This window comes from Mustela erminea, chromosome 11, assembly GCF_009829155.1.
Source record: "Mustela erminea isolate mMusErm1 chromosome 11, mMusErm1.Pri, whole genome shotgun sequence".
In the NCBI taxonomy this organism is placed as follows: Eukaryota; Metazoa; Chordata; class Mammalia; order Carnivora; family Mustelidae; genus Mustela; species Mustela erminea.
In genome coordinates, this window is record NC_045624.1 from 106,738,569 (window position 1) to 106,766,184 (window position 27,616).

Below are 27,616 nucleotides of genomic sequence, written 5' to 3' on the forward strand. Positions count from 1 at the left end.
GTGCCCACAAGTTAGAGTAATAATTTCATTTTACCTTATAGAGTACAACATGAAGGATTCAAAGGGAGAACATACTCATATAGTTGTAGATGGTATAATTTTGAATCTGTTTTCTGTGCAATACATAATTCAAGGCTGAATTACTGAAATGGTAATTTCCAGAGGAATATGAAACAAATTTTAGATGCATTGAAATCTGAGCTTTGGTATAAGAATTTATTTCTAATTTAAAGCCTCTTTGTGATTAACATAGAATAATGATGTTAAGAAAATTTTATTAGGCAGTTGGTTCTGTAGAACTACTACTTTGTGGCATATTATAGGTGAGAAATTTCTCTCCAGAGCCTTTTACCTTTTTGATTCAGGCAGAATTTTAGATGATCTTCAAGGTGGTTATTACCAAATGATTTATGAACCTTAAATAATCATGAAGAAAAATTAAGAATTTCAATAATTGGAAAAGAAGAAAGTTATTTAAATCCGACTTTGAGTTTATCTGCTTAAATTGAACTCATCTGTTTAAGCCATTATTGTCTAATTTGAACCGTCTGCCCCTCTTAGATACCTAAAAAATTTCTTCTGGGATTCTTATTTCATTTTTTTAAAAAATGTTCATTGCTTCCCTTGGGCTAGGGGAATGCAGTGTCTGGAGTGAAGCCTGAATTTATTTCATGCTCTCTCTTTTTCAGAAAGAAAAGGCAATTGTGGGATTAGATTGACATGCTTTATTTCTTAAACATTTGGGAAAAGAGTATCCTTCCCCACTATTTTTTTTGAGATTTCCAGAAACCCTGAATGATCATGGTGACTCATAACCAGCTGGCTTTGTATGGCTTTCTGAGGGGAAAGCAGACTCCTAAGTTAAAGACAAGCTCTTCCTAGCTCGCTTGCACACTTACTGGGAAGTACCATGATGGGTGGGACCGTAGAGCCCTGAAGTGGACAGGTGAAAACAGTGGATGTTTGTGCAGTTCTGCATTTAATCTCTGTGTAGGTCTTCTTTGTACATCATAACAGGTGGCTTAGTGGTTTAAAAGAGTGGTTTCTTCTCCCTTTGCTCAACTCCACCCTCAGTAAACTGATGTTCCAGAGAGATTCTTTAGGTGTATTTTGTCTCTGTCTGTGCTGTAGATAGACCATTAAGAACCTCCAAGGTGGACACTTCCCCATTTTGAGAAGCGAGGTCTTAGGGGATTCAGAGCCTTTTAATTGCACCTCTTAGGGCTGTAGGCTTTAGATTGATCTGGGTCTAGATCTGTCCAGGTAAGTCACACATCTGATTGTGGGTATTCTCTCTAAATTAAATGCCATCTATTAGGATGCAGGATTCTGGACCTCGCTTCTTCTCTCTTTGTACCATTTACCTCTTTCTGTCGGTTGACCAGCATGCAGGCTTCCATATGCTAAACCGTCCACTTTGTCCTTAATTCTTCCAATTGGATTTAGCTTCTGAAATGTTTCTGTCAATGCCTTTGGTGCTTTTCTGCTAACTCTGTTGACTTTTTTTTTTTTTTTCTCTTAGATTTCAGCCTTCTCCATCTCTCAGCATTTCCAGTATTGATGGTGAACCATTTTCTCAGGCCATTTAGGGTAGGGGATGCTTTGGCAGCAGCCTGTCAGTGGCTTTTGGCCAGAGAGGTTGATTTCTCAGTCGTGAAACTGTGAACAGCAGCTGTCCTCCACATTCTCTCCACTCCATGATACCGGCTGGAGAAGCAACCCACATCTGGGGCATTATAAGATACAGGGTAGAGGGGAAAGAAATGACAGGACTGCATGATGGCTTCTTACTGCTCAGGAGTAGGGGCGGGGCACTTCTACTCTCCTTTCATCGGCCATGGTTGATGTTGATGGGCAGGAAGTGTAGTCCTTCCCCAGATCAGATCGGGTCATGGGGGTGTGGGGCGGAGTAGATTTAACAATGATACAGCCTCCCACAACCTTATATTTCAGCTTAGATACTCAGAACCAGACCTGTCCCCTCATATCACAGATCTTAAGTATGGGGAAGTTGTACTTCTTTCTTTTCCAAATGCTTTTTGTGGTGCTATGGACCCTGGTCTAACTCCACCCGTTTCTTTGGATCCTCTTCATCCTCTACATTTACCCAAGTGTTGTTCTATTCATTCTCCTCATACTTTCCCTACAGTTTTCTACTTTACGTTGATGCTCCAGAAATCCAGAATATTTTTGTTCGTTTGTTTGTTTTTTGTTTTCTTTTAAATCTAGCTTGTGATAGTTAGCCTTAACATATTTCTGGATAGTGCAGCAAAACAAGAGAAATGTAGAGTTTTGATTTTAAACCATGTGGAGACATTCTGTATACTAGATCATGTAGAAAAATAGTCTCATCCAGAAGTCCTTTTGGGGTCTAGTCATAATCTTAAACACTCCTTTTCAGAGTTTCTTTGTATTAATCACTGTCTATCTTTAAATGTGGTGAGCATTTTCTTTACTTTGTACCCCCGAATACTTGGAATGGTTATTGCAGAGCTAAATGTAACCTGCTTTGCAATGCACTTTTTATTTCGATACTTCAGTTCCTCTACTAGATTGCAATTTACTGAAGGCAGTAGGGTTTTTTTTTTTCCCCCTTCATACTTACCCCCTTTTTTTGCTCAATGCTAACACATGCTTGTTGAATTGAATAGGACTATTATTGTTGCTATTTCATTAATTACCAAGGTGGAGTCCTTCTGTGTGCTAGCTATCTGCAAGTTTATTAAATGATTGTGCAGTTAAAATGTATATTTTAAAAATGTTTCCAATTGCCCTAGTACCTACCCTTTCTGAGCCCACTGGATTTAGTATCTACTCTCCACAAGGAGGATTCTTTGCCTGAGGCCTTTCTCTGGTATCCCCCAGGAGCAGCCCTCAGCCTGGTGGCTAATCTGGCTAATCGGAGTTGATGAGTGAATGTCCCACTTCAGTTATCTAAAGGGGGTCTGACACTTTCTCCCAGAGCTCGCCAGTGTGGACAGACTGAGGCTGGGCTGCCCACCCTGGTAACTTGCTTATCATGTACCATGTGTGTACCCCTGCCTGCCTCATTTCTCCACTGCTGGCAATTTCATTTTAGTCTCAGAGTTTCTAATTCTAATCCAAACCAAAACAAAGATTTTATGTCAAAATTTATGATTTTCGACGGTCTCTATTTTGGTGATGCCAAATAATAATATAACACACAACACAAATGAGGTTTAAAGATTTCTAGTGGCCACATTTTATAAACTAGAAAGAGTGAAATTCATTTTAATAATACAGTTATTTAACTCAGTGGTGAGGGAGCAGAAGCTAGTGGAAGGCAAAGCATAAGCTAACACCCTGCAACTTCCCCTCCCCCCTACTCCTGGCTGGGATATATGGGATGTTCTTCTAGGAAGCTCCCCACTGTCTTCCTGTTATTGCTTTGCTAGAGGGAAATACAACCTTAACTTGACAAGGCAAGGTCTGTGGTACCTTGTAGGTCCTCTTTAGCATGTAGAAGTTCTTTTGAAAACTTCCTTTTTATTTTATTTTTTTTTAATCTCCTCCAACCCCTTCTATATAATCACTTGATCCTCACAACCCTAGTGCAGTTTTTTCTGCCCATGGGTCCTGTCCCCGTGCTTTAATAAACCACCATTTTCCACTAGAGATGTCTTAAGAATTCTTTCTTGGTCATTGACTGCAGACCTCACCCCACTGAACCTCATATATTCCAAAACCACATCATTAGTATATCCCAAGTATTATCATTTTACCATGTAATCGATATAAAACTTATTAATTAGAGTTTTTGCAACCAAGTCTCTGAAATCTGGTATTTTACACTTCCAGTACATCTCCATTTGGACAAGCTGCGCTGCGAGCACTCAGCTAGTAGCTAGTAGCTACCATATTGAACAGTGGGGATCAATTTCCGACTGTTGTCTTCCATGCATCAACATTTAGGGACTTGCTGGCTCTTGAATATATAGGAGGCTCTCCGGTGGGTCAGTTCCCGTTCTCAGCAAAATCTGACTTACCTTTACTTTTAAGCTGAATAAAATCTCTATAAATGTTTACATGGATGGGTGCCTTATTTAGTCTGTGTGTACATATTTATGTTCTTTCAAGAATGAGCTTCTGGTAATAATATCTCTGAGACTTACTGCCTTTCACGTGTTTCCATGCAAAATGTAGACAAGATTCTTAGCATCTCTGTGTTTGTGTGTCTTTCAGGCAGAAGGTACCAGGCTTCAGCGAGAACTCCGGGGCTATTTAGCAGCTATCAAAGGTAATGTGTGTGAGTTGTCTGCTGCGCGTTAAGTTACCAGGCACAGATTGTTCTTGAAATTCATGAGTGGCGGGATTAAGTGTTAATTACAAATCTGTTTGGTTTTCTGGCAAGATGCACTTGAGCACAGGTGTTCATTCCACCCACTCCCAAATTCCCATTGAAATGATAATTAGAATATACAAGGAAAAAATGTCTACTGTTATGCTGGTAACGAGGAATAAGTGCCTCCCACCCCAGAGATTTCTAGGAAAGGTGTGAGATAGAGCGTGCTTGATACCTTGTTTCAGAAAAGCTGCAGTTGGTTTATATCCTAAGGGAGAGCATGTCCCAAGGGTAGAGCACTCACAGACTCACACTTCAGCCATCTAGCTGAAGGGGCAAGATACTGCAGCAGAGGGTTGTCAGAAATCATGGCCCTGGACACCTGTGACTTACAGGGATCAGCTGCCCTTGCAGCCCTGTCACTGGATGGAGGCAGAGAGGCTGTGACATTGGTTCCCGGCCTTAGCCATGCAAGGCAAAGAAATGAGGTGGTGGTAGAGGGTAGGAGAGGGCAGTCAGGTGTGCTCTGTTCTTGCCTGCTGTTCCTTATAGAGCTGCCTGCACTGAGGTAGACCCAGGTGCAACCATGGGTGTGATGGATTACAAGGCAGACTTTGAGATTAGTTGGGGGGAGAATGGATCTGCAAAGGGTCTTTTTTTTTTTTTTTTTCATTCTGCCTCTCTTATTTATTTACAAGTTTTATTTTCTGCAAGGGGTCTCGTCAACTAGCGAAATATCCAGGAAGAAGTAAGATCTCAAGCTCATTGTCTACTCCCTCCTTCTCAATTACAGATCTAGTAAAGAGTTAAATATGTATACAAAGACATGCCCTAAAGCACTAGAATAAAATACAGTAGACTTAGTCTCTAATTTTGGGTAATGAGGTCTTTTCAAGGCCAACCCAAAAGACAGATACCGTAAAGGGAAAGATTGAAAGATTTGACCTCATAAATATATCAAACTCATATATACATTTAAAAAATCATTTTGACAACATATTTAATTTAAGTGAGCTCAGTTAGACGCTAAATGAATATCAGTTGATGAAAAGAAAAAAAAAAATAGGTAGAGCATATGAAGAAAAAGCCAGAGAAGAACCAGGAGATGGGTATTAAGTGTGAAAAAATAGTTTCAGGTTTTAAAAACGGTTTCACTTGTCCTCATGGATGGATAATCAAAGAATATTAAATAAAATCAAAAGGGAGATACTGTCATTTTTCTTCCAAATGTTTAAAGACATTAAAATGAAAAAGACCATACTGCATAGCACTGAAAAAGCTGTGGGGAGCAGACCCCTTTCATATACTGCTGCTAAGACAGCTTCCCTGAGAGCAATTTGGCAAAAGCCTCTAAGTGTCTTCATCTGGGGAGGACGGGGCATCCCATTAGACACAGCAGTTCCAGTTCCAAGAACTTACTCTAGTCATCTCATTGTGGCTGTGTGAAATTGTTTCAAAAATAGTGATAAGTAATGAAATCATAATCTTAAGAATAAAAGAATTTTAGTCATAATAATAAAGCTTTAGTGAAATTGATTAATAAACTAAACTATATTTAAGCTCATATAGGACAAGCATATAATTTTAACTCTCATGATGACTCTGAGGTAGGTACTTGCATCGTCTTCATGTTATAGGTGAAAAAGTTGAGGTTAAATAGCTTTAAATAGTTAAATAGTTAAGGAAAAAGCAGAGAGGTTAAATAGCTTGTTCAGGGTCATGAACTAATAAACAGTATGGCAAAGATACATACCCTGGTCCATATGTCTCCTAAGGCATTGCTCTTTTATATATTGAAGTATAATTAACATATAGTGTTTTATTAGTTTCAAGTGTATAATAGAGTGATTCAACGATTCTATTACTCAGTGCTCACCGCGATAAGTGAACTCTTAATCCCATTCATCTCTTTCCCCCATCCCCCACCCAAATCCTCTCTGGCAACCACAGCTTGTTCTCCATGTTTAAGAGTCTGGTTTTGTCTCTTTTTTCCCCTTTGTTCATTTGTTTTATTTCTTACGTTCCATATATGAGTGGAATCGTATTTGTCTTTCTCTGTCTGACTTATTTCACTTAACACACTCTAGGTCCATCCTTGTGGCCTTTGCTTTTATATATATATATTTTTAAGATTTAATTTATTTGTTAGCACAAGTAGGGGGAGCAGCAGGCAGACGGAGAAGCAAGCTCTTCACCAAGCAAGGAGCCTGAAACTGGGATCATGATCCAAGCTAAAGGCAGATGCTAACTTGGCGCCCCAAGTACAGGATTTTTTTTAAAAAGATTTATTTATTGAGGTACCTGGGTGGCTCAGTTGGTTAAGCATCTGCCTTTGACTCAGATGATGATCCCGGAGTCCTGGGACTGAGCCCTGCATGGGGTTCCCTGCTCAGCGGGGAGTCTACTTCACTTCTTCCTCTGCCTCTACCTGACACTCTGCCTACTTGTGCTCTCTCTGTCAAATAAATCTGTCAAATAAATAAATAAAATCTTTAAAAAGAGATTTATTTCTCTGACAGAGCGTGCACATGAGTGGAGGGAGGGGCAGAGGGAGAAGAAGAGGCTCTCAAGCAAGACTCCCCATTGAGTGTGGAGCCTAACGTGGGGCTCGATCCTAGGACTCTCAGATCATGACCTGAGCTGAAATCAAGAGCCAGCTGCCTCACCGACTGAGCCATCCAGATGCCCCCACAGGATTTTCTTTATGTTGGCTGCTTTTTTTTTTCCCCAATGTTGGCTGCTTTTTTTTTTTTTTTTTTTTAAATGTGGATAAATTTGTTGAATGAATGAGTGAATTCAGTCCCCTTCTCAAGTCTCTGTACTTTGGTCAATTTTACATCCTTAGTAGGAAGATTGCTGTTTTAAACCTTTAAGACTGGAATAATTCTTTTCCTTACTAGGGTCTAGGAGAATCCACCAAGTGAAGAGTTAGTTCCAGAGGGACACTTGGGCACCATCAAAGCAGCCTTTCAATGTTGCAGATTGTGTCCTGCTTCCACTTCTAATGTACACATTCCCATATGAAGGAGAAGGACCTTCCAGGAACTCTTCCCCAACACTTTCTGTTAACAAATTATGCTCCATAAAAGGGACCTATGTCTAAATTACTCTGGTCGCAGCTAGTTGGAATGAATTTTCTAACAGAGCATAATTACTACAGGGCCCTTAATATGTTAATATAATCTCCAGAAGCTCTATGGGTGGCCTGCATTTACCAGGTATTTGATGATGCAATGCTTTTCTCTTCTCAAAGTCATACCAAGAATTAGAGTTCCTTGGACACATTTTTGGGTTTTGAGGAATACAAGGAAAGACAGGGGTAGGCATTAAATAAATCATAATTTGGATTTTCAAAGGTCTTTTGTGGTCAGCTTTTCTAGCTTTCACAAAAAAAAGAACACTAGCTAACTAATTGTGCTGTAATGCAGATGACATTATGTAAGAAGGATATCTGGCCCTAGAGTGATGGCCCCTGGGTCTGGCCCCAGGGGCAGTGGTAGGAAGATCAGCATGCTCTCAGCTACCTTAGCTTCCTCATGCATAAAGTGCTCCAGGTGCTCTCAGAAGACCTCAGATCTCTACCACTAGGACTCTGCGAAATGAAGTTATTCTTCACCTTATTATCACTGATATCTGGGTGCCATTCACGTCTGTAGCTCATTATTATTTCTACAGATGTTTAGGTAGGTCTTACGTTCTCCTTTTAACTTAGCAGCAAATGTATTGAGTCCTGTTTATGGGCACAGCGCTGTTCTTGGAGTGGAGATGGAGAGATGAACAAAGCAGAGTGCCTGTTGTTGTGGAGCTGGCTGCAGGGAAGGGAGAAAATTAAATGAGCAGAAAGGTCACGTATACATAGTAGTACATGCTTTAACAGACGTGTGCACTATGTGCCTCACAACAGAGGACAAGAGACTCCCCCACCCTACCCGCTGAGAGACAGGAGACCAGGTTGGTCCTTCCAAGGAACTTACACTTAAATGGACCCAGGAAGGGAGTATAACTAGTTATCAGTTGATGAGATATGCCGGAGACTGAGGTTGATGTTGGAAGGACTTTCTAGATAAAAGAAGTTACAGCTATAAAGGTTCAGGAAGCATGAAGAAGTTTGTGCTCTTTGGGGAACAAGTAGATCATTGAGGGTAAGCAAGAAACTGAAATGGATGAGATGTGGAAAGGTAGGAATGCTTAGGTATCCTGTCGTGTTGGGGTTTCAGTCTGTCAGCACAGAAGGGAGTCATTGCATTACTGTAGGCAAGGGAATGAGTCACATGATCTGATTAGCATTTTAGAAAAATAGTTATTGTGGTTTTGTGGGATTCAGGCTAGAGGAGATGGAGCTGCAAGTCTTCTTAAAAGTCTAGTATTTAATAATGATAGCGATAAAAGCTAACATTTATTGAGCACTTCTGTGTGAGGCACTGAATTCAGTTTTACTGTCTCATTTCTTAAAATTTCAACTGTGACCATGGCATGTAGTATCATTTAAAAATAGTGTATACTTTGGAAGACTGAGGTCTAGGATGGTTAGGTAATTTGCAGAACGTTACAGAGATGATCTGTATTAGAACCCAGATTTTAACAAAAGCTGATGGATTGCAAATAATAGTTTTAATTGTTATGACACTGTGCCTTCAGAAATGCTTTCCATAATGGTGGCTGACATTTGAGTGTTAGCTTTGCAGAACCACTTTGCTCAATGGTTTGCATGGATTATGTCATCTAATCCAAATGATAGATGATAGATGACGGATGTCCAGTTCAGGGCTGTGGCAGTGGGCATGGAAGCAAGGGACTTCATTTGAGAATCAGTCAGGACTGGTGTGCCTTGGTGACATCCTCACATTGGGAGGATGAATCTGGGATGACTTCAGGTTTTCTAACTGGGACAACTGGGTGACGTTCATGAGGATTAGGAAGGGAAGTAGGATGAGGTTTTGTCAGGAAGTTCTGAGTTTGTTTTGGGCACGTGAAGTCTGAGGAACCAGTAGCACCTCCAAGTGGAGATGTCCAGTAGGGAGCTGGAATCAGGAATCACTGATGCAGGGGTGGTGGTGGAGCCCAGACCCAGGGATAATGAACACATGAGAACTTCCTGTCCACGGAGCATGGCCCAGATGGTGACATCAGCACTTGTTAATTGTATGTGACTTGTTGTGCGTGAGCATGACCCAGCGGGAGGCTTGACTGTCCTCAAGCCTCTCACACTCTACCTCCCCTCCCCCACCGCTCTTGCTTATATATTTGGTCTCCTTAAATCTCTAGGAGAAAGATGCCCCATCCTGCTTTTCTCTGAGCCAACAGTATACTGGCTTCTGAAACAGCTTTCTTCTAAACAATGGGCTGAGCTGCCAGATACTTAACAATATTTTAGGTACTCTTGTAATGGTTTATAGATGCTGCTGGTTATTGCCATAATGTATTTTAGCTGATGTTATTTTTAACTAAAACATCACCCTCAGGCTGTACAAAGAGCACTCTTGTAGCAGTGTAATCTCTGCAACATATCTTAGAGGGTGAAAATAGAAACTCGCAAATTTGGTTGCAGAGGGAAAGAGGATGTTGCAGTAAATGCCTTGGAGATGATCCAAAATTTAAAGCAACGGAAGTGGTTCCTATCCAGTAGTAAAATAATAATTCTATGTGTGATATTAGGTGCCTGTCTTGCAGTTTTGGAAATCACTAATCTTTTAATAAAATACTGGATATAGATATTATTAAAAGCCAGAGGTAGCATTTAGTATCTACTCTTTGCTTTGACACTGCCAGGCTACGTTGAAGGGAACTGGGTTTAGCCTTTTTTTTTTTTTTTTTTCTCTTTCTCTCTTATGCTCTGTCAGCAGAGTAAGTTCTAAATCCCTAAAATCTTAGCTATTCTTTAGGCCCCTTAAAAGCAAAGCCTTGTGTCTTATTCACCTATGTGTCCATCCAAGTACTTCCTATGGAGTGTTCTAGAAATAATTTCTGTATCAAAATGGATTCTTTCCAAATTTTCCATCACTACTTATCCACAGAGCAATTAGTAGTTATTTTTGGCTGCTAGGAGGCATATTTACTGCAACATTTTGCTTTTAGCCCCAGTGAGTAAGGTCTTATATAATTTTATTTTAAGCTTACATTCACAGTTTTATTTTTCACCACAAAGTTTATTTGTCCTACAATACCATCATTTCTTTTTCTTCCTCCTAAGACCTTAAGTACCTGTCTACACAACTATTTATAATTTCCATCAGACTTAAGACAGAGATTTAAGGGAAAACTTCAGAAGGCTTTTGGCATCTGAGTTATGGAAGGATGTCAATCAGTGACTGACTTCTGAGGGGTACATTTCTTAATAGAGGTTTACTTGTCCTTGGAGGGGGCGAATGTGGATGCTGGTTCACCTCAGCAGTGGCCACACATAGAAGAGGGGACATGCTCATTGGCTTGCATTCAAAGTACTAGGGGACACTTGCAGGTTTTGCATTAATTTTTGGCTGTCTACACTCGCATGCCTTCATGTCATCACTGCTGGGGCTGCTTCTTTTGGTCACCAAGTTGTTTCAGCTGGTGTGAGCCATACAGTATGTTGTTGGAAAATTCTTTAGTATGCTCAGTGATTTGCTTCATGGAGAGAGGGTTACAGGCTTTCCTACTTTATGCGACCTGGAAACCTTCAAACTTCTCAAGTGCACAGACCAAGTCTATATCTGCATCTTATGAGAAGGAGAGCAGGGGCATTCCCTGCCTAGAGAGAAAACGTACCATGAAATACCATGCTGACTTGTACCTATTCCTCAAGGACATACTTCTATCAATTCACACATCTTTTATTTTGTCCTTTTCTCAACTGAACCCAGAATAGACTCCCTTACGTCCAACAGCTTTCAGTTTCATAAAAACTTTCCATTGTGGAGTCTGTGGCATTAAGTTTTATGAGATGCTTTTCATTTCTAAGGAAATTTTCATATTCCCTAGTGACAAAAGCCAAGACACCAGCTGAGCCAGGTCTCAGCTTCTAACAGGTAGGGAGGGTTTGGTGCCAGGGGAGAGCTCCTCCAAGGCACCAGCCAAAGAACTCACTATGGACTGTTCTCAGCCCTGTGATGTTTCCATCCAGCCCACACTGTTGCCTCCGTGGTTTGAAGGAGGGGCAGAGCAGAGACTGTAAAAGACTTGGTGATACTTTTTGTCACCATGTTGCACAAGAACACTTTATATCTTTCCTGTTATTTAACAACCATGGTTTTGCAACACACACCAAATGTATGTCTAATGGAAGTTCTGACACAGACTTAAGAACTCTGAACTTTATGAGCATTCTGATTTAAAACTGTAGATGTAGCTTTTAATCATGTTATAAAAAGAAAATTTTTTCTTTCGAAAATGGTTAGGTCACTTAAACTACTTCCAACTGTTTTGCCGTAGAATCCTGTTAATTTTGCTTCAACCTGCTTCTGTCAAAGCTTTATTTCTTAGATTTAAATTCATTTAGGGTTAATTTTATTTTTAGAGCTCCATAGTCTATGGACAAATTATTTTAAGAGTCCTGTGTATTTATGGTTGTGTCCTGTTGTAAGTGACGGCATATGTAATAGAACACATTACTATTGTTTTCAAAATAGGACACCTTGTTGATTTTTTATCAAGACTCAGTATCTGCCATTATCATGAAAATAAGAGAAAATGCACAATGTGATCAGATACATTAGAGACCCTCACGGGGTAGTTGTGACTACAGATGCAAGTAACAGTCGTGCCTTCATGATTTTTCCTTCGATGATTAGTGGGTAACTCAAGGTTTCTCTATCTTAGAAAAGGAGGGGACAGAGGAAGGGGTGCCTCACCCATGTCTATCCAACTAGAGTTGTTTTTCTCCAACACTAGGCATGCAAGAAGCCTCAATGAAGCTCACAGAGTCGCTGCATGAAGTCTACGAGCCTGACTGGTATGGGCGGGAAGACGTGAAGATGGTTGGTGAGGTATGAGCCAGGATTACAGACCACAGGAGGGCGGGGCACTTCTGCCAGTGTTCCAGCACGATCCACTGAATCATGACAGGGCACTGTGCACCCAAAAGACACCATATGGTTCTGCCATCCAGATCAGCCCAAACTCATAGTGATTAGTGAGCCACTGTAAAACTACTAGGGTAGACAGCTGTGTGTTAAAGATGATTTTTCTTCAAAATAGGAATAGTGTTTTCCTGTCCCTTTCTACACATTTTAGCTCATCTCAGCAGCAGAACTGACTCAGGGCATGATTTTGTATATGAACTTCATCCCTGCACCCCTTCTCTCCCCATCCCTTCTTGAAAACAGGGTCAGGAAGCGCAAAAAGCATCTATTTCACTTAAATGCCACTGGTCCATTCACGGGTCTGCAGAACCTAAGGACAGATGTGGTCAGCCTGCTAATAGGAATGTAACTTCCAGAAGCCTTTGTCTCTAGACATGTCTTAACACCTGAAATCCAGTTCGCAGCCGAGGGCCATCTAGCTGGGAGGAAGTGAGAAAGTGGGTATTTCATGCTTTGCCAAAGGCCTAATGGGGTGGAGACCAGGAGTGGTCTCTCTATGATGTTGCATGAGTTCTTCAACTTCTCAGACTTGAGCTTTCTCATATGCAGAATAAGAATAAGAATTATACCTACTAATAACACATTTAAAGCCTGTGTATTCCCATGATTGGGATGATGCTTGGAGCATGTCGTTATTACTGATGGTAGCAAAGTGCCTGTCAGGGCTTCTCTCATGTCCAGATTCTTTGTTAAAGAGCAGTGTTTGTCATGCCCACTTGGCATGAGCTCACTGATGAGTGTTGAGGCGTGGAAGGCCTAAGGGTATGGCCACCCGAGCTGGAGAGAAAGGCTGATTTGTGATGCACTGGCCATCTATGTGGGCTTTGGAAAGCTGGGTTAATTAACAGTGCAGCCCTAGGCTGCTCCATGAAAATTCTGACACCCCCATATTGACCTTCATAATTTTGTTAGGATAAAAAAGAAAAAGCCCAGAGATTTATTTATAAGGAAAGTTCTTGGCCTTCTTACCCATTTAGAAAACTTTCAAAATCTGAATCTGGCAAAACCAGCCTCCACACACCACTTTCCCATGCAGTTACTAAATAATTGCTTTTTCTCACCTTTCTTCAACAGGAAGACAACATTTCAACATCATGTTGTTAAATGCTTACCTTATAAATTTCTGATGACTGGTGTATAATTAACAGTTCATTGTGAAAAGAAACTTTAATGGATACTAGAAACCTTTATTACTAGCTTTCAGAACACCACATTACATTCTGTGTGTGACAGGTGCCACTGTTGACATTTATTCCTTCAGAAAATGGCTGCCGTGCCACCTGGGTCCTTGGAGGTCCTGCCAGGATTTTTGAAACCTTTAGTTGCAGATCTAAATATGGGCTCTTCCGATGGTGAAGAAGCCAGACATTACATGTTGAAAGCATCTATTCATATCAGAAGATGAGCCTTTTCATATGGAGGGTTTACATTTTTTTGTTGGCATAAATTTCATAAATTGGCATCTGTAACAATGAGGATCCGTATTTGAAGTGTGAAAAAGAAACACAGGCAACCAAGCCCCGCCAAAAATGGTTTTCCAAAGGTAGAAATTTATCTCTCTTTCATAAAAGAGTTGGGAGTGAGCAGCCCGGGTCTGGTGATGTCAGGGGTCCATCTTTGCCATCCTTGCTGCCTCCTGGCCATTGGCTTTCATTTTTGCACCCCGTCAGCAAATTGAGGAATTGGGGAAGACCAGCATCTTTTTAGGGACACTTCGTAAAATTCATCCTTTTGGCCAGACCTTAGTCTCGTGGCTACACTTAGCTGTGACACAGGCTGGAAAATGTAGTCTGTATCCTTGGTAGCCTACATTGTCGATTAGAAGTGGTAACCAAATTGCCTTGAAATTTTATTGTATTATTAAGTAATCACATTTTTTTCTAACATCTGTTATCTGAGGAAGTACTATTTATCTAATTTGATCATACCTGATTTGTTTTTTAGAAGTTTGGTGAAAAGTATCCTTAAAACACTTCAGCATTTTTTTCTTTATTTCTTTTCTTTCAGAAATGTGATGTCCTGTGGGAAGACTTCCATCAAAAACTAGTGGATGGGTCCTTGCTGACACTGGATACCTATCTGGGCCAATTTCCTGACATAAAGGTATTTTACTTTGTGTCTGTAAAGGGAAGAATTGAATGGTTCTGTGTACTTACTGAAATGTGGGCAAGAGAAAAGTGAAATTCAGAGTCCTCCAACTGACATCAAAGACAGTAACTTTTCATTTATTTAAGCATGGAAGCTTTATCCTGTTCCTGTTGGTTTGAAATGAAATGTAGCCACAGAAATCACATTTTCCCCTTTAGCGAACTGCTTCAGCTTTCATTTCTCATGTCTTTTTAGTATCCCAGATATAAAATTGCAAACCAGATACCAAAAATTCTGATCTTCATGTTCCAACCTTTTTATTGTATAGCATTTGATAAGAATTTCCATTAGAATAAACAGCAGTCTCCAGGAAAGGAGAAACTTCATTGCAAAGCTGAGAGCAAGATCTAATCTTTCCTTGTTTATTGTTCAGAGCATACCTGCATGTGTTTTCTCTCCTTAAAATTTTCTGGATCATATTGAACTGTTAAGATAGAAGTGTATCAAATACATTAGCAACTGGATCTAACAATATCTGGTCTAAAACATCTGTCTTATTTGATGCTTGGATTCATTGATGGGAAATACATAAGCAGAGGATCAAACATTATAGATATAGAATTGACTCTGGAGATAGAGATGGTTTTTAAACCATCAGGGCTGTACCTGGTAGATGGTAGTGGGAATAGATCTGCACCCCAGTTGTTTTTCCTGCACAAGGAGGAATACCAGGTAAGTACCAGGGTGCCGGGCTTCTTCTAGGTTGAAGGTAGACGTGAACCATCATTCATCCATCTGAAGAACCTTAATTAGCTGACTTCTGATGTGAATCTCCACTTTTCCCTGCTTTGCTCTGTAGCCATGGCCGAACACCAGGACACTAGCTGCAGGAACATGCACTGGTCTTGGCCATAAAGCATAGTGAAGCTTCTCAGCCCAGAGCAGCGCTCCTGTCAATGAAGTCAGTTTCCTTGGTTTCATACATAACACCTAACAACTAGATGGCCAGCATCCAAAGTGTGTTTTGGGATGCAAGGGCACCAAACAAAACCTCAGTGGACCAGACTGGGTACATCAATTAGCCTTGGTGGCAGAATGTCACAGAGAACAAGTCCAAATGATAGATTCTCAATGATGTTATCATAATAGGCAGGAGAACACTTCAGAGGGCTGTTGTATGATTTTATCCTCTTTTAAAGATGTAAGTTGGCTTTTTAAAATTTTCTGAGAGATTTAAAAAATAAATTAAAAAATTTTAGGATCCAGTGAGGCTACATGCACTAGCCTATAGGGAATATGTCTTGGGATATCTTCAGATTATTTTTTGGCGGACAGTCAGTCACATTTTGACTTAGAGTTTGTAACATTTGTGGAGCAAAGAGTCTCAGAATCATTATTATTACACTTCAGAATATCATTTATTGTGTGGTAATTTAATCTGCATAAATATCAGTTCCTAACAAATCAGAAGAAGATAAGGGAAAACTTCGACCTTGTACTTGAAAATTTCAAAGCAGTTTACAAACTAGCCTAAATTATTTTTTGTAATACACCTTCATAGTATGATTTAAGTAAGCAAATGAAAGCTGTGATTGACTAGAGAAATACACATTTGAAAAGCTGTTCAGCTTCATGAACAAAAACTTAGTATCCTCAAAAAAATGTGGAGGATCTTAGTTGCTGTGGTCCTACTCAGCCATCATTATTTGGAAATTGGCCATACTCTCTAGGAGTGTATAATTTGGGAAGACAGATACACACAGAAGTACCTGCCTTGAAACACAGATTAAAATAAAATCATAATGGGAGTACTTGGGTGGCTCAGTTGATGAGGCACCTGGCTCTTGGTTTTGGCTCAGAGTCATGAAATCAAGCCGCATGTCAGGCTCCATGCACGTGGGGAATCTGCTTATGGATCCTGTCTTTCTTCCTCTGCCCTTCTGCCTACCCATGGTCTCCCACTTCCCTCTCTATCTTTCTCTAAAAGTAAATAAATAAATCTTAAAGTAGATTAATTAAATAAAATCATGATGGATGAGATTAGCTCGGGTTTTCAGTTTGTTTTACATCAGAAAGATGAAGAACTCAGAACTTTTGCTTAAGCAGTTCTTTTCCTGAGGTCCACAGTTGAGGTCATGCACAAAGATGATCCTCCAGTGATTGAACCATCTACACGAGATACGTGGGGAAAATGTCATCTAGCTGGGTGTCTTGAAAATAAATAAAATACATTTCATGGTGTTGTCTGCATCATGGAAAGAGGCTGAAATAATCTCTGTTTCTCTTTCTCTGAAGTCACATTTAGGATATCCTACCATACACATAGGGCTTCAACCAAAGTAGAGAATTGCAAGACTGTTTCATATGGCAAGAGTTGTTCCTAATATTTGAGAGGTGATTTTTCTGTGAAGATAAACCTAAGGTATCCTCTGTGTCTTTGCTCACTTGAACGGAAGGTAGAAGGGGATGAAGACTATCACGCCATCAAGTTAGTGCTGAAGGTTTCCGTAATGAGCGGGCTATTGATGGAAAGGAAGGTGATGACTAAAAACACTGTGTGGAGAATTTCGAAGCATGGAACACAACTGACTTCTCTGACTTCCATTAAAATCAAACAGTCCATGTATAGTTAAAACGTCAGGCAAATTTCCAAATATTTACTGCCGCTCACCAGCAAGGGCTATGAAGTACCATTCATGAGGGAATGATGTTTGACTTTTCCAACTGTGATTGGCAGGGCACCCAGTGTTACAGTTCTTATTACACAGCACTGACATCTAAAATCAATATTCTAATAAGAGCCAGCTTGTCATCAACCCAGGCAGCCTTACAGCTGTGAGCAGTTATTGTAAAATGTGGTAGATTGCATCTTGGCTGCCCCACATAAGCACCTAAAACATATATTTACAGCAGTGTGACAAAGTGAATTCTGGATTGGGGTTCTTATTGACATTTTAAAAAACACAATAAATTAAAAGTTTTTACTGTGTAAGTTCAGTGTGCTGTGGGAAATTTGAAGAAATTTCAATTGAGCCATTTCATTAAACTCTTTACTGTTAAATAAATAGAAATTGTATTATTTCCCATATAAAAGGTAAGGTGAATTAACTCTACCCTTAGAAGATTTGATTCTTTTTTCAAGTTTTTCAAGTGTCAGATAAGGAAGGAAATAAGATTGATATGTATTTCCAACACAAAAATGTGTGAATCAAAATGAGTGATGGACTTCGAAACAGGCCATCTATGGTAAGCCCTACTCTGTAATGGACTTGTCGGTTACCCAAGAAAATGAGTCACATAATTTATTTCACTTCTTGTTTTTGAACAAAAAAGATGACCTAGTATAATATACTCTTCCACCTTATTCCCAGGCTTGGAAGACTTTGAATTTTGGCTCTTTTCAAAAAATCACATTCATCATCAAAGAATCAAGATTTTCTTCTTGGAAGATACTAAAGAAGAGTTCCACACCCCACTCACTCCCCTACAAGTTCATGAAGCAGAGCTTTACCAGAGATACCTGGAGTTACACAAGCTCACTACTTCAAGGGACAGTGTTCCTTTGAAGGTAGTAGTAAGATATTTGCTAAAAAGAATGAGCTTTGTCACTTTATAGGCACACTGTCCCCACTAGGGAACACTGAAGGGCCTCCCTGCATCCTGCCTAGACTAATTCATCCCATATCTTTAAGTAAATGAGAGTTGGCCATGCTTTCCAGTACTAATACCAGTTAGAAGCAGTAGGTGTAGAGGGTGAAGAGATTGGAAGTAGCTGAATGAGAGTAACTGCCCCAACCCACTTTTCACCCATCCTGAAGGGAGTATAGAGGAATAGCATAGAGTGACAGGGGGTAACTGAATTGTGGGTAGGTCAGAGAAATATGGGCGTAGTTAGAAGGACTAACCGAGAGTCAGGAGGAGGGCTGGGACTGGGTGAGGCAGGTGAGGGCATTAGAGTTCAAGATCTAAGGAGGCACCCACTCTTGGTTGCTGAGCCCACACCTATGTGACCCTGAAAGTAAGGGCCTTCTTAGATGTTGGGCCTGGGTGTCTCGTGTGCCACAGCCTACTCCTGGTACTGGTTGGCTGACATCTAATTCATCTTTGCTACAGACTTTCTGAGCAATTTTAGACAAGGTATCAGTTAATCTCATGCAACTCGAAATTCTCTACATGTAAAGTGGGAATAATCCCTGAAACACCTATACTGTAGGTTGCTGAGGGTCTGTGACTTGTGACTGTGTTTCTATGCCATAAACATATTGTTGGTTTCTTCTTCTTACTATATTAAATTTGAAAGTTTTTTAAGGATCTCCTCTTGTAGTAGTTCTCCAATTGGACTGGCTTGGTGTAACTGGACCACAAGGGTCTTTTCTAAAAGGCCAAATTCTTGGGCCTCGTAACAGACTAATTAAATTGGCTTATTATTTACTTACTAATTATCCCTCTTTTCTTAAGGTTTATTTATTTGAGGGAGAATGCATGTGTGTACGAGCAGGGGGGAGGCAGAGTCAGGGGGAGAGATAATCTCAAGCACACTCTGCACTGAGCATGGAGACGAACACAGGGCTAGATTTCACCACCCTGAGATCATGACTGAGTCCAAATCAAAAGTTGGATGCTTGACCACCTGAGCCACCCAGGTGCCCCTTACTTTTGTTTTAGATATTTATTTATTTGAGAGATAGAGTATATCTCTTTCACTTAAGCTTTTAGTGGTTGCTTTATAATTTATAATGTACATCTTTAATTTTACCAGTCTAACTTCAAATACTATCATAGTACTTTTATATAAATAATATACCTCCAGTTCTTTCTTCATTTCTTCTGTTATTATTACAAAGTTTTCCTTTACATATGTTATAAAACCCACAGTACATTTTTCTGTTTCTTTTTGTTCTAGATAATCAGTTACCTTTTAAAGCACTTAGAAGTAAAAAACCAAAATCATGTATATTGACCTTGAATTTTATAATTTCTGGTACTTACTTTTTTTGTGTGTAGCTTTCCTTCGTATTAAAATTCCTATGATAGCAGTGGATTCTTTCAGTTTTGTTTATCTGTGAAAGACTTTTTAAAAAGATTTTATTTACTTAGAATACACACAAGCTTGGGAGGGGCAGAGAGAGAGGAAGAATGAATCGCAAGAAGATTCTGTGTTGAACACAGAGTTTGATGTGGGGCTTGATCCCATGATCCCGAGATCATAACCTGAACTGAAATCAAGAGTCAGATGTTTAACCAACTGAGTCATACAGGCTCCCCAGTCTGATTAATATTTTATTTCACTTTTACTTTTAGAAGGTATTTCATTGGGAATAGAATTCTGAGTTGGCAGATTTCTTTTTCTTTTTCTTTTAAATTTTCAGTACATTAAAAATGTTATATCATTGTATTCCGGCTTGTATAGCTTCTCAAGATTAGCTTTCTATAATCCTTGCTTTTGTCTTTATATTTTTCTTCTTGATTTTACGCAGTTTGGCTATGAAGTGTCTGGATGGATATTGTTCGGTGTTTGTTATTCTTGGGGTTTTATGAGTTTCTTGGGTCTGCACTTTGTAGATTTTATTATTATATAAATTTCTCAGCCAATATCTCCTTAAATATTTCTTTTGACTTAACCTCTCATCTCTTTTGGAAACTCCAAAGACCATGCTGGACTATTTAATACTGTATTACAGGTCTTGTATGCTTGATTCCGTTATTCTTCAACTCATTTCTCTTTATGTGTGTGTTATTTAAAATTTAATTTTATTTTGTTTTTGATGTTCCAAAGCTCATTTTTTGTGCATCACACCCAGTGCTCCATGCAATACGTGCCCTCCACAATACCCACCACCAGGTTCACCCCACCCCCCCAGACCCTCTCCAAAACCCAGAGTCCATAGTCTCTCATGGTTTGTCTCCCCTTCCGATTTGCCCCAGCTCACTTCTCCTCTCCATTTCCCAATGTACTCCATGTTATTCCTTCTGCTCCACAACTAAGTGAAACCACATGATAACTGACTCTCTCTGCTTGACTTTTTTCACTCAGCATAATCTCCTCCAGTCCTGTCCATGTTGATAGAAAAGTTGGGTATTCATCCTTTCTAATGGAGGCATAATACTCCATTGTATATATGGACCATATCTTCTTTATCCATTTGTCTGTTGTAGGGCATCTTGGTTCTTTCCACAGTTTGGTGACTGTGACCATTGCTGCTATGAACATTGGGGCACACATGGCCCTTCTTTTCACTACATCTGTATCTTTGGGGTAAATACTCAATAGTGCAATAGCAGGGTCATAGGGTAGCTCTATTTTTAATTCCTTTTTTAAAATTTTTTATTTATTTTTTCATTTGTTTTCAGTGTTACAGAATTCATTGTTTATGCACCACACCCAGTGCTCCATGCAATACGTGCCCTCCATAAAACCTACCACCAGAATCACTGAACCTCCCAGCCCCCTCCCTTCCAAAACCCTCAGTTTGTTTCTCAGAGTCCATAGTCTCTCATGGTTCATCTCCCCCTCTGATTTCCCCAACTCACTTCTCCTTTCCTTCTCCTAATGCTCTTTGTGTTATTCCTTATCCTCCACAAGTAAGTGAAATCATTCGATAATTGACTCTCTCTGCTTGACTTATTTCGCTCAGCATATATTCTCCAGTCCTGTTCATGTTAGTACAAAAGTTGGGTATTCACCCTTTCTGATGGAGGCATAATATTCCATTGTACATATGGACCATATCTTCCTTATCCATTTGTCCATGGAAGGGCATCTTGGTTCTTTCCACAGTTTGGTGACTGTGGCCATTACTGCAATAAACATTGGGATACAGATGGCCCTTCTTTTCACTACTTCTGGATCTTTGGTGTAAATATCCAGTAGTGCAATTGCAGGGTCATTGGGAAGCTCTATTTTTAATTTCTTAAGGAATCTCCACATTGTTTTCCAAATTGGCTGCACCAACTTGCATTCCCACCAACAGTGTAAGAGGGTTCCCCTTTCTCTACATCCTCTCCAATACATGTTGTTTACTGTCTTGTTAATTTTGAACATTCTAACTGTTGTTAGATACCACATTGAGGTGGTATCTCAATGTGGATTTGATTTGAATCTCCGGATGGCTAATGATAATGAACATTTTTTTCATGCGTCTGTTAGTCCTTTGTATGTCTTCATTGGAGAACTGTCTGTTATGTCTTCTGCCCATTTTTTGATGTGATTATTCATTTTGTGTGTGTTTAGTTTGAGGAGTTCTTTATAGATCTTGGATATCAGCCCTTTGTCTCTACTGTAATTTGCGAGTATCTTCTCCCATTCCATATGTTGCCTCTTTGTTTTGTTGACTGTTTTCCTTTGCTGTGCAAAAGCATTTTATCTTGATGAAGTCCCAAAAGTTCATTCTCAACTACCACCAAGGAAATAGAAACAATCATCAGAAATTGTCAACAGTTATATGCCAGTAAGTTAAGCAACCTAGATGAAATGGATGCATTCCTGGAAACCTATAAACCTCCAAAACTGAATCAGGAAGAAATTGACAACCTCAGTAGTCCAATATCTAGTAACAAAATTAAAGCAGTGATCAAAAACCTCCCCAAAAAACAAGGGCCCAGGACCTGATGGATTCCCTGGAGAATTCTTCCAAACATTCAAAGAAGAAATAATACCTATTGTCCTGAAGCTGTTTCAAAAGATAGAAACAGAAAGAAAACTACAGACTCTTTTTATGAAGCCAACATTACCCTGATCCCCAAACCAGGCAAAAACCGCATCAAAAAGGAAAATCTCAGACCAATATCCCTGAGGAATACAAATGCCAAGATTCTCAACAAGATCCTAACTAATAGGATCCAAGAGTACATTAAAAAGACTATCCACCATGACCAGGTGGGATTTATCCATGGCATGCAGGAGTAGTTCAACATTCACAAATCAATCAATGTGATAGAACAAATCACTAAGAGAAAAGAGAAGAACCATGTGGTCCTCTCAATTGATGCAGAAAAAGCATTTGACAAGATACAGCATCCGTTCCTGATTAAAATGATTCAAAGTATAGGGATAGAGGGAACAGAACTCAACTTCTTAAAATCTATCTCTGAAAAACCCACAGTGAATATCATCCTCAATGGGGAAAAGCTAACAGCATTCCTTATGAGATCAGGAACACGACAAAAATGTCCAATCTCACCATTGTTGTTCAACTTAGTACTAGAAGTCCTAGCAGCAGCAATAAGACAACAAAAAGAAATAAAATGTATTCAAATTGGAAGTTGTCAAACTCTCTGTCTTCGCAGATGACATGTGACATGATAGTTTATATGGAAAACCCAGAGGACTCCACCCCCAAACTACTAGAATTCATACAGCAATTCAGTAATGTGGCAGGATACAAAATTAATCTACAGAAATCACTTGCTTTCTTATACACTAATAATGAAAAAATAGAAAGGGAAATTGGAGAATCGATTCCATTTACTGTAGCACCAAGAACCATGAGATACCTGGGAATAAACCTAACCAAAGAGGTAAAGGATATGTACTCAACAAACTACAGAACACTCATGAAAGAAATTGAAGAAGACACAAAAGGATGGAAGAGCATTCCATTCTCATGGATTAGAAGAATAAACATTGTCAAAATGTCTATACTGCCAAGAGCCTTCTATACTTTCAGTGCCATTCCGAGCAAAATTCCACCGACATTTTCTGAAGAGCTGGAACAAACAATCCACCCAGGTGCCCCTCATTGCTTATACCCCTTAATGGTAGAATTCCCCTCGGAAGCCATGTGGCTTTTCATTATCATTTGTTTCCATGAATTTTTTTCAATTCTTCTTTAATTTCCTGGTTGACCTATCCATTCTTTAGTAGGATGCTCTTTAGCCTCCATGTATTTAGTTTCATTCCAAATTTCCCCTTGTGGTTGAGTTCTAGCTTCAGAGCATTGTGTCTGAAAATATGCAGGGAATGATCCCAATCTTCTGGTACCAGTTCAGACATGATTTGTGACCCAGGATGTGATCTATTCTGGAGAATGTTCCATGTGCACTAGAGAAGAATGTGTATTCTGTTGCTTCTGAATAGATCGGTGATGTCCCCTCTGGTCCAGTGTGTCATTTGGGGCCTTTATTTCCTTGTTGACTTTTGCTTGTATGACCTGTCCATTTCGGTGAGGGGAGTGTTAAAGTTCCCTCCTATTATTGTCCATGTGTTTCTTTGATTTTGTTATTAATTGCTTTATGTAGTTGGCTGCTTCCATGTTAGCAGCATAGATATTTATAATTGTTAGATCTTCTTATTGGACAGACCCTTTGAGTATGATATAGTGTCCTTCCTCATCTCTTATTATAGTCTTTGGCTTAAGTTTTAATTTATTTGATATAAGGATTGCCACCCCAGCATTCTTTTGATGTCCATTAGCATGGTAAATTGTTTCCCACCCCCTCACTTTAAATCTGGAGTTGTCTTTGGGTCTAAAATAAGTTTCTTGTAGACAGCATATTGATGGGTTTTTGTCTTTTTATCCATTCTGATACCCTGTGTCTTTTGATTGGGGCATTTAGCACATTTATATTCAGGGTAACTATTGAGAGATACGAATTTAGTGTCATTGTATTGCCTGTAGGTGACTGTTACTGTATATTGTCTCTGTTCCTTTCTGGTCTACTACTCTTAGGCTCTCTCTTTGTTTAGAAGACCCCTTTCAATGTTTTCTGTAGTGCTGGTTTGGTGTTTACAAACTCTTTTAGTTTTTGTTTGTCCTATAAGGTTTTTATCTCTCCCTCTATTTTCAATGATAACCTAGCTGAATATATAGTATTCTTGGCTGCATGTTTTTCTCATTTAGTGCTCTGAATATATCATGCCAGTTCTCTCTGGCCTATAAGGTCTCTGTGGATAAATCTGCTGCCAGTCTAATATTTTTACTATTGTATGATACAGACTTCTTGTGCCGGGTAGATTTCAGAATTTTCTCTTTGTCACTAAGACTTGTAAGTTTTACTCTGAGATGACGAGGTGTGGACCTATTCTTACTGATTTTGAGGGGGTTTCTCTGTGCACCCTGGATTTTGATGCTTGTTCCCTTTGCCATATTAGGAAATTCTCTATAATAATTTGCTCCAATGTACCTTCTGCCTCCCTCTGTCTTTCTTTTTCTGGAATCTCAGTTATTCTGATATTGTTTTGTCTTATGGTATTATTTATCTCTCCAATTCTCCCCTCGTGGTCCATAGTTGTTTGTCTCTCTTTTGCTCAGCTTCTTTATTCTCTGTCATTTGTTCTTCTGTATCACTAATTCTCTCTTTGGCCTCATTTATCGTAGCTGTAAGATTCTCCATTTTTTATTGTACCTCATTAATAGCTTTTTTTGATTTAAGCTTGCTTAGATTTTATTTCTTTTATTTCTCCAGGAAGGGCTTTTATTTCTCCAGACAGGGTTTCTCTAATATCTTCCATCCCTTTTTCGAGCCCAACTAGCACCTTGGAATCATCATTCTGAACTCCAGTTCTGACATATTATCACCGTTCGTATTGATTAGGTCCCAGCCTTCAGTACTGCCTCTTGTTCTTTTTTTTTGTGGTGAGTTTTTCTGCCTTGTCATTTTATCCAAGTAAGAATATATGAAGGAGAGAATAAAATACTAAAAGGGTGGCAATTACCGCAGAAAAATATGCGTTAACCAAATCAGAAGAGACCCAAATCATGGGGAGAAGAAAGGGCATAGAAAGAAGTTAAAAAAAAAATTGGAAAAAAAAGAAAAAGAAAAAGAAAATATATGTATTAGACTGGTGAATAGGACAGAGCCACCCACTTGATTTTGGGAGTATTTTGGTCTCTTAGTAGAAACTACCTTCCATAATTTTAAAGAACAAAAAAGAAAATGTACACACACACACACACACACACAAATATAAGGGTTAACATGATGAAGGGATGGAGTATGACTGTAAAGATGAAAATTTTAAAAAATTCTAGTATATGTGCTGCCGAAGCGAGCACTTAAAAAATTCTAAAAAAGGAGTTGATAAGATAAGGTGGTTGGGAAAAGAAAGAAAAAGAAAATGGAGAGAATTTGCTCAGTCTGGAGACTAGAGTAAACCATGTGTCAGATTTAGAGTATATTTGATTTATTAGAAGAAGTTGTATCACAAAATTTTTTGAAAAAACCCTATGTGTATACAAAAGATAAAGTTAGATATAATGAAGGATAAAATATGACTATAATAATAAAGGTTCAAAAAGATTTTTTTTTTTAAGATTTTATTTATTTATTTGTCAGAGAGAGAGCGTGCGAGAGCGAGCACAGGCAGAGTGGAAGGCAAGAGTCAGAGGGAGAAGCAGGCTCCCTGCGGAGCAAGGATCCCGATGTGGGACTCGATCCCAGGACGCTGGGATCATGACCTGAGCCGAAGGCAGCTGCTTAACCAACTGAGCCACCCAGGCGTCCCAAAAAGATTTTTTTAAGAAAGGTATTGTTAAGATAAACTAGTTAAAAAATGTTAAAAAAGAATGAGTAAAAGTTAAAAAAATTAGAATAAGAAAAAAGTTGAAGAATTTAATTAACTTTGCAATACTAAAGAATCATGCTAAGAAAACCATGAATTCCATGCTTTGCTTTCCCTTCTGGAATTCCGCTGTTGTCCTTGATAGGTGAGCTTGTTCCTGGCTGGATTTCTTGCTGATCTTCTAGGGGGAGGGGCTTGTTGTAGTGATTCTCAAGTGTCTTTGCCCGAGGTGGAATTGGACCACCCTTGTCAGGGGCTGGCCTAAGTAATCTGCTGGTATTAGCTCTTGGGAACTTTTATTCTACCCTTCCTTGTGTAAAATTGATCTTTACATATATCATAGGGGCCGGAAGGGTTTCCTAAGCCTTTTGCAGGGCCAGATTGGTTTTGCTTCTATTCCTCTCCATCAAGCAGTATATCTTTGCCTGTTGTCTGTGGGCTCCCTCCTTAAGCAACTTACAGCTTTTGCCTTGTAAGAGAAAAAGGTGTATGAAATTGGCACACCCTAGTGCCCACCCTGTAACACCTATAGCTCACTTCATTCTCACCTGTACTGCTAAAGTATATCTTCTTCCCAAGAATTCTTACAGCATCCATTGGAGGCTGAAGGGAAGAGCTTACCCTTAAGTGCAATTTGCCCTTGTGTCTTGGCTACCCAGCTTCCCACAGGGATACATTAACCACCCTCTACCATTTTGTTAAAATGTTGGCTGACGTCTTCATGTCCACAACTTCTACCTGTACTTTGATTTGTTGGCACAAATGATTTGTTGTCTTGTCTCTCCTTGGGGGACTTGGTTCTTCTTCCCAAATAGAAGACTTAAGATTATTTTGCTGCCTTGTGACCCTTAGGTCTCTGATGGAATCAAAAGGAGTTATCCTTTTATAGATTATCCAAACTTTTTCTTGTCTGTGTGAGAGTGACATTTGTTGTAGCCGTCTATATCCTAAACGGAAGTGGAGTCTCTAAGGATGCATGTGTTTTTATGGCTCCTCAGGTGATTCTAATGAACAGAAGGATTGAGGACCATGCCTAAGAAAAAGGATTTTTTTAAGAAGTAAATTTACGTTATAGAACTTCTGTTGGTATGAATGTTATTAGAGTTCTAAAACCAAATCCTACTAGAGTCTTCCATGATATTCAGAATGGAACATCGAAAGACTTAGAATCGAGGATGTAAAATACCATATTGCTTCCCTTAACCAGTTCTGGAATATTTCTGATCTTGACTGCAAATTCTGCCTTTCACTGTTCATAATCAGCCTAATTATTTTCAGAAAGAAAGCTATTTACCTGATGGTTTTTAAGGAGAGAATTGGAGGTGGTAGTGTGATTTCCAGGTATCACTCGTTGACTGAAATTCTGGTTCACTTTCAGGGTCCGGTCAAGATCCTCTGTTGCTCTGCACAATGGAACCATTTTAGTAATCAAAAAAAGAATCTATAATCATGCATGCATTTCCTTGTCAACAGAATCGCATCGCAAAACGCAGCAGGAAGCTGGTGGACTATGATAGTGCCCGCCACCACCTGGAAGCTTTGCAGAGCTCCAAGAGGAAGGATGAAAGTCGAATCTCGAAGGTAAGAATTGATCCAACTGCTGACACCACTCTCCATATTATATAATGTATAACGACTTTGCTTTTTAAAATTAAGGAAAACTCAGAG

General features: G+C 39.4%; 1 protein-coding gene across 2 annotated transcripts in view; it reads left to right on the forward strand.

Moving 5' to 3' along the window:
* The window catches only part of LOC116569104 (amphiphysin), a 241,968-nt gene that overhangs the window by 124,086 nt on the left and 90,266 nt on the right, over window positions 1-27,616 (forward strand). For both annotated transcript variants that reach the window (XM_032305109.1, XM_032305111.1), the window contains exons 3-6: window positions 4,204-4,258; window positions 12,170-12,264; window positions 14,368-14,463; window positions 27,422-27,529. In XM_032305109.1, the coding sequence (XP_032161000.1) occupies window positions 4,204-4,258; window positions 12,170-12,264; window positions 14,368-14,463; window positions 27,422-27,529 (354 nt within the window). The remainder of the gene's footprint in view (window positions 1-4,203; window positions 4,259-12,169; window positions 12,265-14,367; window positions 14,464-27,421; window positions 27,530-27,616) is intronic.